The following is a 19,340-nucleotide window of genomic DNA, read 5'->3' as shown; positions in this document are numbered from 1 at the left end:
TTTAGCGGTAACTGGAGGACACAGTTCGCCCTAACTCACCGAGAACATGTAGTTTACTTCAGCCGTCACGGGTACAACCCGTGAGTAGTTACAGTTCGGCTCAGGTTCAGCAGAAATGTTCAATCCTTGATGATTTTCTATCACGCCGTGGTTATAATATCCCTGTCAAAATGCAAAAACATATTCGCACAGTCCACATAATAATCGTACACAGTACATATAATTTAAATTTACTTGTACTGAATATCCATTTCATTCATAAATCTTTCTCAGGTTGTATACAAATTAGTTAGTTAGTTACGTGGACAAAGGCAGGATTGGGATAAAAGTAAACGTGTACGTCATACCTACGCCTTTCTGATTATAGTAATATAATATGTTCCTCTGCACATTACGATTTAAAGTGTAATGATATTTTTACCATCAATAAGACATACCTGAGCATACGACAGTATGTAATATTGTATGTCGCCGTGTCGTTCTGTTTCGATGGGACAGGAGAAGAAGACTTCCAAACTCGTGAAGTTGTCTGGAATATGAGCGATGTGAAGATTCTCTACCATTCCAGGAGCTGTGAATAAAACACGCTCTTTATTTATATCAGGAAAAATATAATTTCTGCTGAAGGCATAGTCGATTATATGGTTCCGACTAAATCATGAGCACGTGTTTATGAAACACTATCAAAAAGTGATAACAAAACAATCAAGATGGACCGGTGCGTTAAAGGATGCCGTCGAAAACAGGTGTCTTGATTGCCCTCAATTGTTACCTCAGTAAGTGATGTAATAATATTCAGATTGTAATTATTTCAGTTTCATTAAAAGTGCATCGAGTTATGCTAAATATTAACATAATTATTAAAATTAGTAAACTATATTATTTTTAATCATGAAACGATTCAAAATAGTATTTATGCTAAAAGAAATTGTGGATATTGGGATCTGCAAGACTGAGTTGTAACTTTGGGCAGCATTTCAACTGTGTGAGGGAAGAAAGACCGCAATGGTACAGGTACATGTCACAGTTTGGTAAAACCCACGAGCACCTGTACGGTTAACGTTTAGCAGGATTTAGAATATAATGAGGGCGAGTCTGAGGTTCGAAATCACTTGATAGGATTATGACAGGAACTGATGTGCAACAGGACATGCACCTGCTTTGTGTATTGCCAAATCAGATTCACTTAAAGACCCAGGATTTCTCACTAAATACGTTACAAAACTGCAACGGGTCTGATCTAAGTCAAATATTTTAAAACAAATAACATTGATAGTTGTGATTATTATATTTGTCCTTCACCCCGAGGTCAAGTTGTCAGGTGAATCTATTGACGTCATTTGAATTGGTGAATGCTTCACATTTTACCCCACCGCCTCACTGTGGTCATTCACGTGTAGTTGACAACGAGCTGTGATATAGAGAAACTACACGAGTGTCTGTCAGATGCCATTTATCTCACAACGAGGTGTTTGAAAATCTGACGAGTGACAGCGAGTTTGATTCGCTTTGAAAAAACGATTTTTGTTAATTTGTTCTGATCATTGTAATGTATATATTTGTAATTCCATAATTTGTCCTGCGATACTCTCTTCCCGTGAATATGTTCAATATTCCGACAACAGTGTTCGTTTCCACACCTAATTTATTTCGCTTGATTTCGCTTGATAATTAGCATTGGTAGCAAAGACCATATGTCATTTGACTTTAAAATGTGTGAGAAATTCAGGGATGTATGTAACGCAGATGAGTTTGAAATATACGTGAGCTGATAGGCGTCTCATTACCAGCATACGTGGAATGTGACTTTGTAAACACCATAAATATATGGCGGAAACTACTCTTCGGAGTTCGTGTTTTCCAAAACTGACTAGGCTAATCGGCAACGTTTTAGAACTATCATCAGTGATTTGATGAAAAACAGATACCCTTGATCACTAATAAGCTATGTTTGTAAATATCTGATATTTAGATTTCTAAACACACAGTTAATAACGCCGCATTTTCAGAGGTCACTTTCAGTATTTTTGCTTTACCTAAAACGACAGTGAATGATATCAGAGAAGCGGGAATTCAAAACTGTGAAGTTAGTGTGTTTGGTGTACTTTGAATATTGTATTCCACATCGAAGTGAGGATTGAAGAGGAGGGACATTTATGTGGATGTGGCTTCCAGGGGGTTTACACTCTAAAAGGCATAACGTTCAACAAAGACGAAGATGAACATTTGACTGAAGCACGAGAAACTTTTCAATAACTTACAATCAGGACAGTAGTCCGTCATAATCAGACCTTAGGTCATCACCATGGAGTAGCCAATCACGGGCCTGGAATTCGATCTCACACATATGTTTGATACCAGTTATCTCAAATTGGTTTCTCACCCACAGGTGTGAAAGAAAAACTAGATACTGATACAATGTCAATCAGTCAATAAGTCTGTTCTCATGTCCATTGATTTCTAATTTATGTTCACGAACTGTTAATCATTCTAGCCATTTACAGACCTTTCACACTATGTTTCCCGCGACATACATTTGGTGCTTGCAGACATACAACATGTCAGTCTCATTAAAATCAGATATTTATGCCGATAGGACAACTGTCTGCGTTAAGATCATTCATAGAAGTGCGGGACAGGATATTTGAGCAAACCAGATGTCAGTTTTTTAAAGCGACTCGGCTTCATTATTTTGCCTCGATTCGGATATTTAAATTTAAATTTTAACAAAAGAAAATCCACACAGAACACAAATATTCTTTTGATGGTACCACCATCATGGAGTAGATGTCGTGACGTTTAGAAACAACTTAGTGTATTCCGAACAGAATGGCGTGGCCGTTTTCATTTATTTTCGGAAGACGGCAATTTAATTTCGACACAGACAAGTTGGAATGTAGGTCGCAATTGTTTGCTCACTCGTACCGATAATTTAGAACCCTCTACCCTAAGTGGTTGATTACAAACTTCACCTGACACTACTTCATTGGAGCTGTCCTCAGTTTGTCACACAGAGAGGTTGTCGCATCTTAGTAAATGATGCGATTATAATTACAGGGATTATGTGTGGTTATTATGATGCATGCGTGTATATGTATACATTGTCTGCCTCTGACCCTGTCTGTAAGCATAATGTATACGGGTATATGTATAAGTTAGTGTATGTGTGTAAATATGTGTATGTGTTATATGTAAGTGTGAACATATGTATATATTCTAGTATATGTATGTGTGGCGTAAACTTGCATGTGTATTTGTGCTCATGTATTTTTGTATCAATGTGTATATACAAGTAAATATATTTCTCTGTGTTATGTTATCATATAATGGGTAGGTTTCTCTGCATGTACGTCTGCCTCTGCCTCTGCCTCTGTCTGTAAGCATAATGTATACGGGTATGTATATGTTAGTGTAAGTGTGTAAATATGTTTATGTGTTATATGTAAGTGTAAACATACTGGTATACATATTTATCATATAACGGGTAGGTTTCTCGGCAGGATAAAGCCAACGGATAAAAGCGATATCCTTTGGGGTCATATGCGGATAGAGATGCAAATTTCTTAGGTCAAGCAGGGACTACTTTTACTGTTTATAAACAAACATGGCGTCGCCCTCGTCATTCGGCGATCGAGTCAGAATGAACCCTCGGGATTCTGGATAAACTACATGGATAATTGATATCATTAACAAAAGAACAGTCTAATATACTGAAAACCAGTGTCTGACTGTGACGTTACGGTAGCTAAGGCGTTTTACCAGTTTGGGCAACTTTGAAGATATAAATTGCGAAATATTTTGCGAGGACACTGGTCCTAACCAAGCAAGATCAGTAGCCATATCTGTGCTTGTAGACTTCTGCGGCTTGGAACCTTTTCCACAAATTAAAATAGTTGGATTTGTCCGAAATATGTTTGAATTGTTACCTTGTTTCGTTTTGTCGCTGTGTGTACTGACTGCACTTAGTAACGTTATGACTGGACAGACTGTCAACAACGTCTGACCGTGGTCGTGACGTCTCATAGGCTAGGTTTAGAGTAGCTTCCCTATATATATATATATATATATATATATATGCGTATGTATGTATGTATGTATGTATGTATGTATGTATGTATGTGCGTGCGTGCGTGCGTGCGTGCGTGCGTGCGTGCGTGTATGTATGTATGTATGTATGTATGTATACATGTATGTATGTATACTAGTAAACATGTATATGTGTATTTATTTGTATAATCAATGTCCTTACCTATGCATTAGGGAAAGGACCACCTGAGTTGGATAACCTTTGCCCAATCCCGTTGACCATATATGTCAATAAGATATGTTTAAAACAAACAAAACAAACCTGACTCGTCTGTCCTGTCAGTTCCGTTCAGAGACACGACACTTGAGTTGCCAACTGGAGTAGCTGCTGTGATGTTGAAGGTGTACTTCCAGTAACTCCGGAGACCCTCAACCAAGACCGATGTATTATTAAAACCTGAAGTGTAATACGGTTTGAACATAATGTAGAGAAATCTTTATCAATCCCACCCGCGCATAGTTATCATTGAACAGATATGTTTTATATGATGATGACAAATGTTCAATACAAAATGTCCATTTTAATGCATGCTAAGTTACATTTACGTTATGGCTGCAAACTATTTCAGGAACAAAGTAAACAGTATAGGACCGAGCATTAAAACTGAACGCGATATTTGTCACATGTAAATGGACATCATAAATACTTTGTAATTGTTTATGGTTTGGGAGATGCTGTCATACATATATCTAAATGGCACGAGTCATTAAATTCACAAATTATGAAAAGAAATATGTCAAACCGTTAACAACCACAAACACCCAGTTAGTAAAGTCGATGAACACACTGCGTTGCCACAACGATACACAAATTACAATGTTCTGGCTGCAGCGGTGTCCGATGTGGGGTCAGTGTCAAATTTAGTAACATTCTATCAGACTAGTCCCCTACAAATAACTCGAGTTACATGGTTTACTAATCAACACTAGTCGTCTATCTGCTGATGCCCTTCAATCTTCCGTGTCACAAGTACATTCCAATCAATGTTTCTGGCGATTTGCAAAGAGTGCTCTAGATCTGCCCACTTTTGGGGGTCACATGTGCTATGATGCTAGCTGTAGGATTTCAGGAAGTCACATTAACTTTCACTTCCATCACAATATTGTTGGTGGTGAGTGAGCAACCATCCTTCATTAATTTCAATTTTAACATTTATTTCTGAAACAAAGTACTTATAAAAATATTATACGACAAACAGGCAATAATAGAATCGAACTTAAATATGTCTGAGCTTTCGCCTTCGTCATTTTGTATACCAAGTCGGCACCTCACCTACGTCTAGACAGATATGTGGACAAATTAAATGTTTGCATATTTTAGGCGACTGAATTACACACCCCTCAGTTTAGGATCTTAACAATCAAATGCATTTCCTCTTCAATTGTATCAGGAAGCTCGCATGTGTACCGGATTCTGATCATGAGGTAGCAACCCCTCACCTAATCTGGACTAAGAATCTCATAAATGTTGGTGCAAGGGTTGTGCTATAAGTTGTATAGCAGGACAGTGTTATCACTTAAATCTTTAGATGTTGTGCAGAGTCGATTCAATCCGAAGTGAAATTATACATGCGTTTTCTTGTAACTTCCGATGTAATATAGTGTACATGGACGTAATGTTGAAATAAAACCAAATGTGCAAAACCAAGACTTTCTATTTGTTGACCACTTGTTAATTCTAGTTCAATGTTGTGTTCATATCATTTAGACATCCAATAAAGGTATTTATACAACATTCCTGACTCATGAACCTGGTTATATTCTTCGGGGTAAAAGTAATCAAGCAATAGATTAGTCGTAACTACATGTACGCTACCTAAGACATTTCTTTTTTACAACTGCTACTTATAATTGAATTACATGTGGCAATAACCGAGATCCCTAAGGTTTTCACAACATCATTCAAAATACAAATAAAATGCTGATATAGAGATTTAGAGTAACTGGGACAGTGACTCATTTAATGTTGGTATCAACGATAAATGTTCAGTCATTTTTTAGAAAGTTTAGAAAAACAACCCTACAAGCTGCAAGTATGTGGTAATGTTACTTGAAGAAATTGTATACATTATTTAAACACACGTATATGTCTTGTCATTTCATGGTAAGAACAAACTGCAATCGTACATTAAAAAGACATACCACTGACAGTGACATACTCTTTCTCTTGGAAGGTATGTGAGTTCAGGCCCGTCTCTTCCCCTACTGTAATGTAGTAGGTAGTGGGTCCGTCATGATGGACGGCAGGGGTCCAGAACAGGGTCACACTTGACGAGCTGTTCACAAAGGCCCTAAACCCCTTTGGCGGTGATGGAACTACAAAAACAAAATATTGACAGGTTGGGTATATTGAAGGTTATAGCTTGTACACAATAGGCTCTCGCTATAAACGTCACTCCTTGTAAAAGATCTATCTATCTATCTATCTATCTATCTATCTATCTCTCTATCTCTCTCTCTATCTATCTATCTATCTATCTGTCTGTCCGACAATAACAAGTATTTTTAACAAAAGCTTGATGAGTGGCCAGTTCCCACAGATGTTCAAGCAGACTGTCGTACAGACACTTCTCAAAAGATTCATTTTCATCTAAAGTAATTGAAAATGCTGTGAGCTTCAGCACCAAGGACAATCTTTCAAAATATATAGAAAACGTCAACGCCAGAGAACAACCAGTCTCGATGGCGTGAAAGGTAAAGTCACATATATCAGCCAACTTGCTGAAACTCAATAACAGTAAGGCGGGGGCAGTCTTGGTTTGAACTTCACATCAGGCTGGCTGGGAAGGTTACAACAGAGATAGCAGTGACGTCGCAGAAGCCAGTATCAAAAGATGTAACTCTGTCAAAGATCCTGAATTATAAACTGATGCCAGCTTATGCATGGAGACTCGAGGAAATCGTCTGAGCCAAACCTGCTTATTCCATCTCCGTGCTATCGATAAAATCTGACAGTATGTTACTGCCAAAGCCATACATACACTTCTTCGAGTTCTCTTGAAGTAGATACCTGATGTTAACATAGTTTTACCAATCAGAATCAAGGTATCGTCAGTGTCAGTAGAAATAACATTAACTTCATCACACTTACCAGTCATTTTTGTTTGAGCAGAGATGTTTCTCTCCTCTCCTGTTCCGTTTATGTTAACACAGGATATTACTATTGTGTAGTCAGTATAAGACTGTAAGGCTGTAATATTGTAGTCATATTGCTTATTTCCGTCTTGGTTGACAACAGCGGCACTATTCGTATTTGAAGTGTCAACTGCTTTACATTCGTGCTTTCTCTGTAACATGAAATTACACATATAGAAGTATCCACAGACGGAATCATAGCAATTCTACTGTTACTGTGGATAATTGTACGCTTTCATTCTCTCTCATGCATTTTATTGTCGATGGCAAACGTGAGTTAGTAACCAATAAAAAAACTGATATACATGTACATGTATTTCCATTAAGGCAGAATGAATGGAGCATTCACATCATGTTGTGATCAGAAAACGAGGAAGAGTAACCAGTGGTTATGCTCACGTCTTCCGTAGACTGGTCACAGGTTACATTTATAACTCTGTCAGGTTTGTCGCCGGATGTAACGTTTATCAGATACCCAAGGATGTTGCCATTTGGAAGTGATGGCTTGGTCCACCGAACAGTGATGGAATGTGCCGTTGTATTCGATACATCCAAACTAGCCACGGGACCAGACTCTAGGGAAACGTAAGTATTTGTGTTATGCACATATAAGACATGGACCTATGAACAAAATGTCTCATTCGTTTCATATTGTTTTATAATGCAATGACTACAATTGGATATCCGGTATGTACTCAAAGCAGAGTTCGGACAAACTCACTCACTCAGTGCACTAATTGAACAAACGTAAACATAAGTTGACCTTTCACTTTAAAAACAAGTTTGAACAGGGTGTAATATTTACATATGACACATTTTTAGAACAGTTTAACTTACCTCCAGTAAGCGTGGTATAATTCTTTTCGGAAACGGTTCCATTGTATTTGTTGAATGCGTGAACCTGAAATCAAAACAAGTTTGTCACTTAGTTTGTAGTGGATGTAAGTTAAGGAATACGTACAACGCGTTTTACTCTGAGAGTGCCTCACATGAATTATATAGAAAAGCTGATACTGAAGCTGACATTTGCTACATCCCCAGCAAAGGAATCATATGCTACAACCTGAAATTGAAGAGGATAATGTAGTGTTCACTTAACTTGAAATACATATCATAAACAACCAGTACCCGTCCTCCAAGCGGGTATATAGCTTAGGATTTAACTATCTTTTTTTCTGATAGATTGGTTTCTGAGCTTCATTATGATGCCACCCTTCACATATGTACATCTAAACAAGTGCAACAATTATCAAGTACCCATGTGGTGTCCTTCTATCCAGTGTCGACGGAATGTAGTTTTGCTTTGTTTACAAGAGAAGTGTATGGAATCTTCTGAGATATTTAGTGCTAAGTTCATAGGGGTTATAAAAGTATTAAAGGGGAACGGGATGATTTGCATACGAGAACATACAACAGTGAACCTTCTTTGTACACACAGTTTACCCTAACTCACCGAGAACCTGTAGTCTACTTGTGCTGTGACGGGTACAACCCGTGAGTAGTTACAGTTCAACTCAGGTTCAGCTGAAATGTTTAATCCTTGGGGATTTTCTGTCACGTTGTGGTTATATTCTCCCTGTCAAAATGTAACAGAATAATCACACACAATATAAATTATTTTCAATGCACATGTACTCATCACGAATATCAATCCTATTCAGAAACCTTCCTCCCTAGATGTGTCTATAAACTGCCGGGCATAAGAAAGTAAGGTACAAGTCACCCGTTATGCAACATCATGACACTGCGTGTAAGTGTGTATGTGTGTGTGTGTGTGTGTGTGTGTGTGTGTGTGTGTGTGTGTGTGTGTGTGTGTGTGTGTGTGTGTGTGTGTGTGTGTGTGTGTGTGTGTGTGTGTGTGTGTGTGTGTGTGTGAAATACATCACAATTACCAACAATGTGTGTGGGTGTGTATGTAGTATATGTAAATATATTATCTGTTATCTGTCGTAAGCACATATTTACATACCTGAGCATTATGCGACAGTATGTAATATTGTATGTCGCCGTGTCTTTCTGTTTCTTTGGGACAAGAGAAGAAGACTTCAACACTCGTGCAGTTGTCTGGAATCTGAGCGATGTGAAGATTTTCTACCTTTCCAGGAGCTATGAATGAAACACGCTCTTAATTGATAACAGTAATAATATAACATCTGCTAAAAACAGAGTCGATTGTTCGGTTCCGACTTTTTCATAATCATTAGGTTATGAATCATTGTCAAAAAGTGATAACAAAACAATAAACATGGGCTGGTGCGTTAACTGTTATGTATTCTGTCGGAAATAGATCCCTATTTGCTATTAAATAATGTTACCTAAATAAGTGGTGTAATTATATATCAGTTGCAGTGACAGTACATTGAGTTATGCAGTATGTTAAAAGGAAACTTAATTTCAACTCTATTAGTATTAATTATGAAATAGAATTTATACTAAAAAAGCTGTGGATCTCTCTGGACAGCATTTCAGTTTGGTTATGGAAGGATACAAAAGTGGTATAGTTTCAGACGTTTATCATTTTGGTAAAACTCAGGAGCATCGGTACGGTTTGGCAAGAATTATGCAATTATTATACCTGATTCATTTGTCCGGACATTTCCTTCCAGAGACAAGACACTTGAGTTGCCAACAGGAGTAGCTGCTGTGATGTTGAAGGTGTAGTTCCAGTAACTCCGGAGACCCTCAATCAAGACGGATGTGTTATAAAAACCTGATGTAAAATAAGGTATGAATATAAAGTAGACAAACATGTGTCAACCCTACCTGCATGCAGTTATCAAATACCAGATGTGTTTTACATGATGCTCAAGTACGTGCATGCTAAGTCACGTTTTTGTTCCGGTTACAGACTAATTCATATATATTTTGAACAAGGTAAACAAAATATATGTACGACAATTTATAGTTAGAATATTGGCTGGAATATAAACATCTGGGCATGGATTAGTCAAAGGAATGAAGATATTCCTAAGATCTGATAACAGGAAGGTAATTACCGATGGTTGACAGGTCCATGCATAAATACTGAATCCGGTAAGTGCCACATGAAAACAGACATTATGGGTACTTTCTAATTGCTTATGGCTTGAGATATGCTGTCAGTGCCCCTCAGTGTGCCAATACTCTGACCAGATTGCAAATGCTTAACATCAACTATCGAGAGCTGTCCCTTTTGCTTTCCTTTTCCATTAACGTTACACGCCGGATTCAAAGATTCAGCCTACTCGTTCAATCTCTGTATCAACGATCAATAAACATGTTCAGCACTCTTTTTAGCATCGATACATATTTGTCATATTTCAAACCTCGGCAGTCTTTCAATGTTAACAAATAATTTTCGTGATCGAGGTAGGATAAAAACAATTGTCTTGTCATTTTGTGATAAGAGCAAACTATCTTCAATAAAAGACATACCACTGACAGTGACATACTCCTTCTCTTTGAAGGTATGTGAGTTTAGGCTGGTCGCCTCCCCTACTTTAATGTAATAGGTAGTGGGTTCGTCCTGGTGGTCGGCAGGGGTCCAGCACAGGGTCACACTTGACGAGCTGTTCACAAAGGCCTGCAACTCCTTTGGCGGTGATGGAACTGCAAAACAAAATATTGACATTAACAGGTGTATATGTTTGGGAGCATGCTGCATTGCGAGTTACATTACCTACCAGGCAGTCGTTATAAACACCATTACTTGCATCTTTTAGATTTGTGGCACTAATATATGTTTTACTTAAATGTGCGTGTTCTGAAATAGAAACACGTGAAGATCCGGGTTAGAATAGGTTTCTGTCAGACAGAATACAGCTATTGTGTAGTTAGTGTAGGAGTGGAAGGGTATCGGGTATTGGCACGCTGAAAACTGACAGATGTCAGAGTGCAGTGGCCAATACGTTCAATGTTTCACAGTCTGTGATTATTAGACTGTGGAACAGGTACCAACAACCAAAAACAATGACGATCGACCACGTTCAGGCTGTCCCATGTCAATGACAATTGTACATGATCGATTAATTCGAAACCAGGATCAACGAAATCGAGTTCAAATGGCTGCAAACTTTCATCAGGCTACTGGAGTACGATTTTCGGGTCAGGTGATTAAAAATCGTCTACATGCAGCTCCATGCTCGACGGCCACGGGTCATATTTCAGATGAGTCCCGATTCACTTTGCACTTTCTTGATTAGGTGGTCGTGTCTTGCGATGTCGAAATGAACGTCACGACTATGTCAACCTGAGATCTCTTGACAGATTTCGTGGTTGATCAGTTATCTCTTGGGCGGCATCACTGTGACTGAGTTAACCCCACTCCATATTGCGTAAGGAAGGGTCATCGGGACAATCCAATGCTACTGGCATCCTTTCTTGTCCGTTTGCAAAGAATGTGGTTTGACGTGTGTTTTTTTCCGTACGACAACGTCCATTCTCAGCAGCACAACATCCATGACCAACAATGAGCCCAGACCATTCCCACGTTGAACACGGTTGTTCAATGGCAAAACGTGTGTGCCAACGCCATGGGCCGCCAACCACTTTGGATGAACTGTACCTGGCGCTGCCACAGTAGGTGGAACAGACTCCCTCAAATCGATATTGGGGGACTCATACGCAGTATGCCTCGTCGAGTGAATGAATTGTTGTCAAATCGTGGAGGTATAACGAACTACTGATCACAAAACTTTGAAATTTCCCATCTTACTACTATCGTCCTTCAAGATCGTTGGTGGTCATGACATGATGTCATACTTCACTACTGGTTGTATCGGGTTCCTAATTCGTTCATTATTATAAAATATCTATTACTAGAAACTGATATATCTTACAAGGTTAAACATTTGGAAGTTTGGAAGTAATTTCTGAGTACTCCGTACTCTTTTGAAGAGTATATATGAGACTGGTCCATAATGATACTGTGCATATATGATGAGCACACAATCTAATTTATCATAACAATACCAGTTGACAGCTCCTGACATATTTCATGTAAGGTGGAGGTGCACGTGTGTGTGTGTGTGTTTTTGTGTGTGTGTATTTCGAAGTAATTAATTGAAATGCCATTGGTCATGTCATTGTCGTATTACATTGTACCAGGTAGGCCAGTATTGTTTAAGAATTTTTTAATGTAAAGGATAGTGATGGTCCTATCAGCAACACACCTATGCTCGTGGATTTCACCAATTACACCACGTCTAAGGCTTGCATCACTTTAACATTTCTCACATGCTAAGGTGACACATTGTTCAATGCGGAATTGAGCAAACATAAACAGAAGTTGACCTCCCGCTTTAAAACAGTATTGATCAGGAAAGGTTTAACATACTTCCAGTAGGTGTAACATGATTCTGTCCATCGCTGAATGTTTGTATCTGAAATCAAAAGAAAGCGAATGAAATCAAGTCTGTGGTTTAGATCCAAATATATATTTGTTTGTTTTGCAATTATTGACGTTTGGTATATGACCCAACATGTATGACATTTCATTCCACTTGACCTACAGACTGACCAGGTTCGGACGTTTCATATTTTGATTGTGAAAGTATCAAACACATTTGAGATGGAATAGCATCCAAAAATACAAGCATTACAAATTTCAAATCGCTCTTACTCGTAAGTTGTATTTTTGGAGTTGGAACAACCAGGTTTTCAGGACACGATATGTGTCTGTTTACAAAATGATGACCACAGTCCTTAAAGCGATACTCAAACATCATTTGTGTAGCACCATTTGTCCAAACTGCTTGTTGGTGGGGTTCGCTGTTAATGGGTTCAACCCCTTTTACGCCCTGGATCTAATCCTCGGTGTTGTCCAGGGCGCCGTCCTTGTGATTTGGGTTTCACAAAGTAAAACGTGGTATCAGCAGTTTGACATCTGTACAGTGTGTATGTGACAACGCCTATATTCCATCCCTTTCGACAGTCACCCCGCTGTAAACTGACACGCCGTAATATATACATTACCGATCAAAAAGTTGTTAAACCCAATTCTACCATGAATTTGGAAATTACTCGATTCTGATTGGTCAATCAGAGGCTATTAAATCACAATAAACCCACCCCCCTTGATCAAAACAGCTGGTTGGACGGCCGCATCACCGCGCAACCTAATATTCATAGAATAGAAGTTTTTTTCAGTTATTGTCGGTAGGCGTATTTAAATAATTATACCTACAATTATAGCTTACAAATTGCAAAGTAACCGTTACTACAAACTTCAAAGGGTGTAGGGCAATACATTTCGTGCAGAAAAAAACGATAGAAATCAACAAAGAGAGTGTATTTTAAATTTTGTGGACAACAGAGAGCTTGGAATATGGCGCTTTTCTATATACGTCTGTGACGTCACATCTTTTGCGTCACAATGAGCGATATGACGTCATAATGGTGACGTTCGGTGTAGAACGAAAGCTTTTCAAAGCTAGCTAAGTTTTCTTTAGGGTTGCCCACCTTATGTTAGCTTTTCCAGGTTGCCGTGCTTATATGCTGTCAATGCCTGTCACATGTTCGAGTGAAGTATTACGGTGCAAAGAAACCGCCTGAGCTTACACAGCGCGATATTTTGTTTTAAAGACTGTTGTCGGTGAACCCGTAATCCACATCGACAACACACTCAAAACACTGAACTCAACCTATGCCGCTTCACTCAAAATATTTGCAAGCACCAAAGAGTTCGCGTTTTATTTAGTCACGGTTGAATGGAGACAGCGCGGTTAAATCTACAGGTAACCTAGCTCTGCATTGAAAACACAGTATGTTTATCTCCTAAGTGTCACATACAGCTGTAGTGAGCCACTGTCTTAAAACCTGGCAGCAGTAAGGTTTAACATTAACATTGAGCGTTTCCCAAAGTATTTTGAAAAAGAGTTTTAAAAAGGTCCAGTCATACCTGCCAACACACATTATACTTACACATTATGATCAAGGAAATATTTTGCATTTGCACTGATTAAAATTATTTAGATGAATATCAAATCGCCATGTGTGTAAATGGTTCAGAGGTTCTTCTTTGTATCACGAAGGCCATAAATAATGTCAAGGCTATTTCAATCAGAATTGTTTACAGAACATTGACGACAAAATAAACCCCATGTTGCTTTATGGTGCAGACATTTGAAGATTTCTTGGGACAATGGCAAGTACTTCAAATTATGCTATGGTATGTATTGACGTGTCCCGTGTTTCTATATATATATATATATATACGCTCGCATATAATGACATATTTAAAAATGCCATGAACTATGCTCCCAACTGCAAGGAAATCTTATAATATAATATTGTGATTTGAAAACAAACAAGGTGAATACAATAGGTTTCATGATATAAAGGAATTACTTCATAACTTTGGTTACCTTTGGAATGATTATTTCAGTCCAAATCCAAATATTAGCAATACAGGAAACACTAAAAGATGCCTACTTGCAAATGTGGACGGCATCATCTGAACTGAAGGCTACTTTACAGAAATACGCTTGCATATATTTCGTGTCACATCAGTCCAGTTTAGATGTGGTTCCCATACATCCCATACGTTTAATCGAAACAGGACATCACCTTTGCAAAATGTCACACAGAACGGTTAATGTTAATATTTATAAATATCTGGATTAGTCTTCACTTGTAAGTTTAGTTTATGTAAAGCTGTTACTGATCTACCTTTCCATGCCAAAAGGGCTTTATTTCAGTTAGTAACAACTACAAGAAAATAGGTATTACTGCACCTGAAGTATCCTTTAAATTGTTTGATTATCAGATTAGTCCGATTCTTTTATATGCATCTGAAATTTGGGGAAACAATAGCACTGAGAGAAAATAGACATGCTGGCTTACAAAACGTATTAGAAATTGCACCACAAACACCTTATGCTGTAGTTTAGAGGGAATGTAGCCTATGTCCAAAGTATCCCGAACGAATCAAATTAATATGCATGTATATTAATCATGATTTTGAAAGATGAAACTCTTTTATAAATAATGTTTAAAATTATGTAGAGTGACATAACTATATTTATTATTTGTTTAATTGTTATATGTATGTGGGCCTATGTCCTCAATTCTCAAAAGGTACTTACTGATTGTTTGGCTGCATCATAATCATGCTTCAAAGACTAACCAGTGATGCCTTAACTAAAATAAACACATACATGCAGGTGTGTAAGAACTGATCGAACTATCGATGCATGACATTTGTCAATGGCAATGCATCAAAAAGAGACATCAAAATCAATCGAGGAAATCTACGTTGTAGAACAGGACAGGTACATCTCAAGCTACACTATAAAAATAAAGCGTCAACGCCAGAGAATATCCAGTCTTGATTATATGCCCATTCAATTTGGTGCAAAAGGCAAAATGATAGTTAAACTCATATGAATGGATCACATAAAATCAGCAATGACATCGGGTTGTCGCTGAAAGGGTAAACAGGTCATGCCCTACCGATTTGCATAAAAAACTAAGTGTCTTATTATCACTTATTACTGTGAACAAACCAGACAATCAAATAATCGATGGACATGAAAATCCAGTGACACGATAGCGTACATACTGATTTTAATCGATGTTAATTTTGAATTACGTCTGGTGTATGTACGTCCAGAGCTACTTATAAAAAAACTAAAGCGTTTAAGAAATATGTTCGTTTTGCAACACAGTGGGGGTTGTTTTTTTAATTTCTCGGCCCAAATCTTTTTTGCGTAGAAACTTCAGTACACCAGCATACATTTCGATCAAGTTCAAGTAAATATAAAACCTCAACGCCAGAGAACAACAAGAAATGAATTTGTTCCTCAACGCAATATCGATTCTGCATGGAAGTATTCTTCTTATTATTAACCCAATACGTTTGGCGATATGGTTCCATAAGTCGGGATATCATATTTCTATATTTTCCAGTCTCGGGCAACTGCATTCAGTGATTGGCCATTTTCAACCATGCCTAATGGATGCAATTTTTCATTTTTTGTCATACACTTTTTGGGAGGCATTTTCCTTCGCTGTATCCAATCAATATACCATGTGGTTGTGAAGGAATTTTGGAAACATTGTTACCAGAAACATTGTGCATAATAATAATAATAAAAATAATAATAATATCAACTGTGCGTGCGTGCGTGCGTGCGTGCGTGCGTGCGTGCGTGCGTGCGTGTGTGTGTGTCATAGTTGTGATATCTCAGAACTTGGGAATGTGAAGCATAATTGTATTGATCTGACCTATTGTAAAACCTATATCAAATTATTTTATACATTCTGTCGGTATTTGACGTGATAGTAAATGATATTAATTTTGTTGTAGACATGTTTAGATTGTCGATATGTTTTAAATTTTGTGTACATGCGGTGTTTAGACTGTGAGACGATGTGTCATTTCATGTGCTTGTGCACAAAACGTATTTAAATAGAAATCACAAAAATGTGTATTCCTTGTGAGATTTAAACACATTCCTGAACACCTGTAGAGCTATACATGTCTTGCATGTCAACAGTCTAACGCATGTTTTACAGTTTGCTGTGTCGTTGCGTCCCGTAACTGTGCCAGAATTCTACCCCAGTGAGCTCGACCTGATCAGCATTCTTTGGTTGTTAACACCACATCTGTGCCAGTGGATTTGACCACATTTGAAGATATACGTTCTGCATCAGTTTGGACGTTTCTTCCACATAAGCTGACATGCCATAATACTTCTGTGATACTATTGGACGTAACGTTAAACCGCAATCACTGGATATATAGCCTGGCGCTCTGCATTAAGGGGATAAAACAAGGACTGGTCGGCTCGGAGTCAGTATGGTATCAGTGGGCTAAGCCCGGCATTCTTCCGGCTTGCACAAGTAGCACACACACACACACACACACACACACACACACACACACACACACACACACACACAGTGAATATAAAATTAATCAATTAACAAATTATCAGTCTTTTTAAATATACTTCAAAACGTTCTAATGTACCTAATTTATGCTTCACCCATGTTCCAAACCCATTTATTTAACCCTTTTGTTTTAGGAATGCACATGCTAAGTTTAAAAGGTAGCTTATTACATCCTGCAAACGTGTATTTTTTATGCATTATTATTCTAAGTTGAAAGGCAATATATAGCCTAAAACCTGTCTAAACCGGACTCAAAAGTTATTTGATCAGAGTTACAACATTCAAGTACTCAGTAAAACTTTTGACGCTCACCTTTTGTCGAACGCCTGGTATCATCACTCCTTTGACCGCCTCCGTGGTCTAGTGATAGAGTGTTTGCCCGGAGAAAAGATGGTACTTTTTGTTACCCTGTCTGGCGCTCGGCATTAAATGGCTAAAACAAGGACTGATCGGCTCGGAGTCAGTTCACTGTGTCTGAGTGGGGTATTCATGTTAGACTGCGGCATGGTATCTCAGTGGGCAAGCACTATAAATCTGCATCAGTCCCAACTAGTACAAACACACACACACACACACACACACACACACACACACACACACACACACACACACACACACACACACACACACACACACACACAAACACCAAAACACACACACACACACACACACACACACACACACACACACACAAACACACACACAAACAAATAACCACGCACGCACGTTGCAATAATCTTGAGCGCGACGTTAAACCCCATTTCACCTCACCTCCTTCACTCAGCCACTCATACCCGTAGTTCATGGGGTGTAAAGGACATTCTATATTTATTGTCAAACGTATGTTTCATGACACACCTAAAGAGCTTATACAATTAGCATCAGAGAATTTGAAATGTTTCGGAAGGGTTACTGGCTGGATACTCATGAATATGACCTTTGACATTCCTACCATGTTGTTTCTGTATTAAACGTTTAATGAATAAAAACTTTTCATTTGTAAGAACAAACTTCATTGTGAATGAGTGAATATTGTTTAACAAATCAGTCTTAGCAATAGCAATACAAGAGGAACAGCAAGTATTAGGTTCATGTTACCTTTGGTCCTCTTCACAAGGATATATTTGACAATCTAACTTGATTGTTTGTCAGTACAGTTCTCAGTACGTGAGTTGTCATCCATGGTAATATTTGCACATTAAGGAACATAATATGGTATTATATTCAAATCAGTAAACACAAAAGGTGTGAATTGTTACCAGCTGTCAGAGATAATTGTAGATACCGAGGAGAAGATCACGTATAACGTTGATTGGTTTAAAACACTGGAAGTTGGACACAGAGATAACATATAAAACACCTACCGTACAGGCCAACAAGAGGAGCAGGAAGCGGCAGAACCTTGATCCAAGATTCATTTTGGATACGATGGCATGTACATCCAATGAGAGGTGCTAGCTGCTTACATGATCACACAATTGCTTGTAGCAATTTACTTCCTCATTGTGAAGTTGACAAGATATTACAGCCCAGTGACGTCCCCAGCTGACAAAAGTTTGAGATAAGCTCAATAACGTAGCTAGCAAACACAAACACTGCACAAGTGATATGCACTGAACATTGGAGGTCAAAAGCAAATCGTGTCAGTTCCATCAAGTGTAATTCACCAACAACTATACGTTCATTTGTGACATTAATGATGAGCTAATGATGGATATAAAATTTAACTGATCGTTTTCACCGGGTTACGTTTCATTGCATTAACATATCTGCAGCGCATTATTCTCGTCCTCCTTCTTCCACATGTTTTGGAGTTTTGGTGTGGTTTTTTATTCAGTCCATAGGGTACAATGTATTGTGTTCATAGTCATCGTATTAGGCATCAAATTACATGGTAAATATCATGAGAAAAATGTGCATGATGTGATATGACAGTAAGTTCATCTTTGATACTTGGTAATAATTGTAAGGGATATCGATTAAGTAGGTGATGCGTTATGGTTTTCCCCATTAAACATTTTTTAGTGAAAGGAATTATTGTTCCGTTTCTTTTTTAAAGGAACAACTCGATATGGTAAGTTTCTTCCAGTATATTTCTATATGATTTCAAACATGGTTTCATGTCTTTAATATGTGGTACGTAAATGTGTATTTATGCTGATATCAATAAGTGACTTCATAAGGTGTACCTCCAAAATAGATATCTTGTTTTGTAATAATAACATGACCGAAAATAACATTTATGA

General features: G+C 38.0%; 1 protein-coding gene across 1 annotated transcript in view; it reads right to left on the bottom strand.

Moving 5' to 3' along the window:
* Window positions 1-18,633, bottom strand: part of LOC124111784 (phosphatidylinositol phosphatase PTPRQ-like) — a 97,535-nt gene extending 78,902 nt beyond the window's left edge. Inside the window, exon 1 of the mRNA XM_048384543.1 lies at window positions 18,459-18,633. Coding sequence (XP_048240500.1) covers window positions 18,459-18,512 — 54 coding nt within the window. The 5' untranslated portion in view covers window positions 18,513-18,633. The remainder of the gene's footprint in view (window positions 1-18,458) is intronic.
* Window positions 18,634-19,340: the final 707 nt, after the last annotated feature.

Source organism: Haliotis rufescens, unplaced genomic scaffold (genome assembly GCF_023055435.1).
Source record: "Haliotis rufescens isolate VD_foot unplaced genomic scaffold, xgHalRufe1.0.p SCAF_5, whole genome shotgun sequence".
Lineage (NCBI taxonomy): Eukaryota > Metazoa > Mollusca > Gastropoda > Lepetellida > Haliotidae > Haliotis > Haliotis rufescens.
This window is presented reverse-complemented; position numbering and strand designations above follow the sequence as displayed.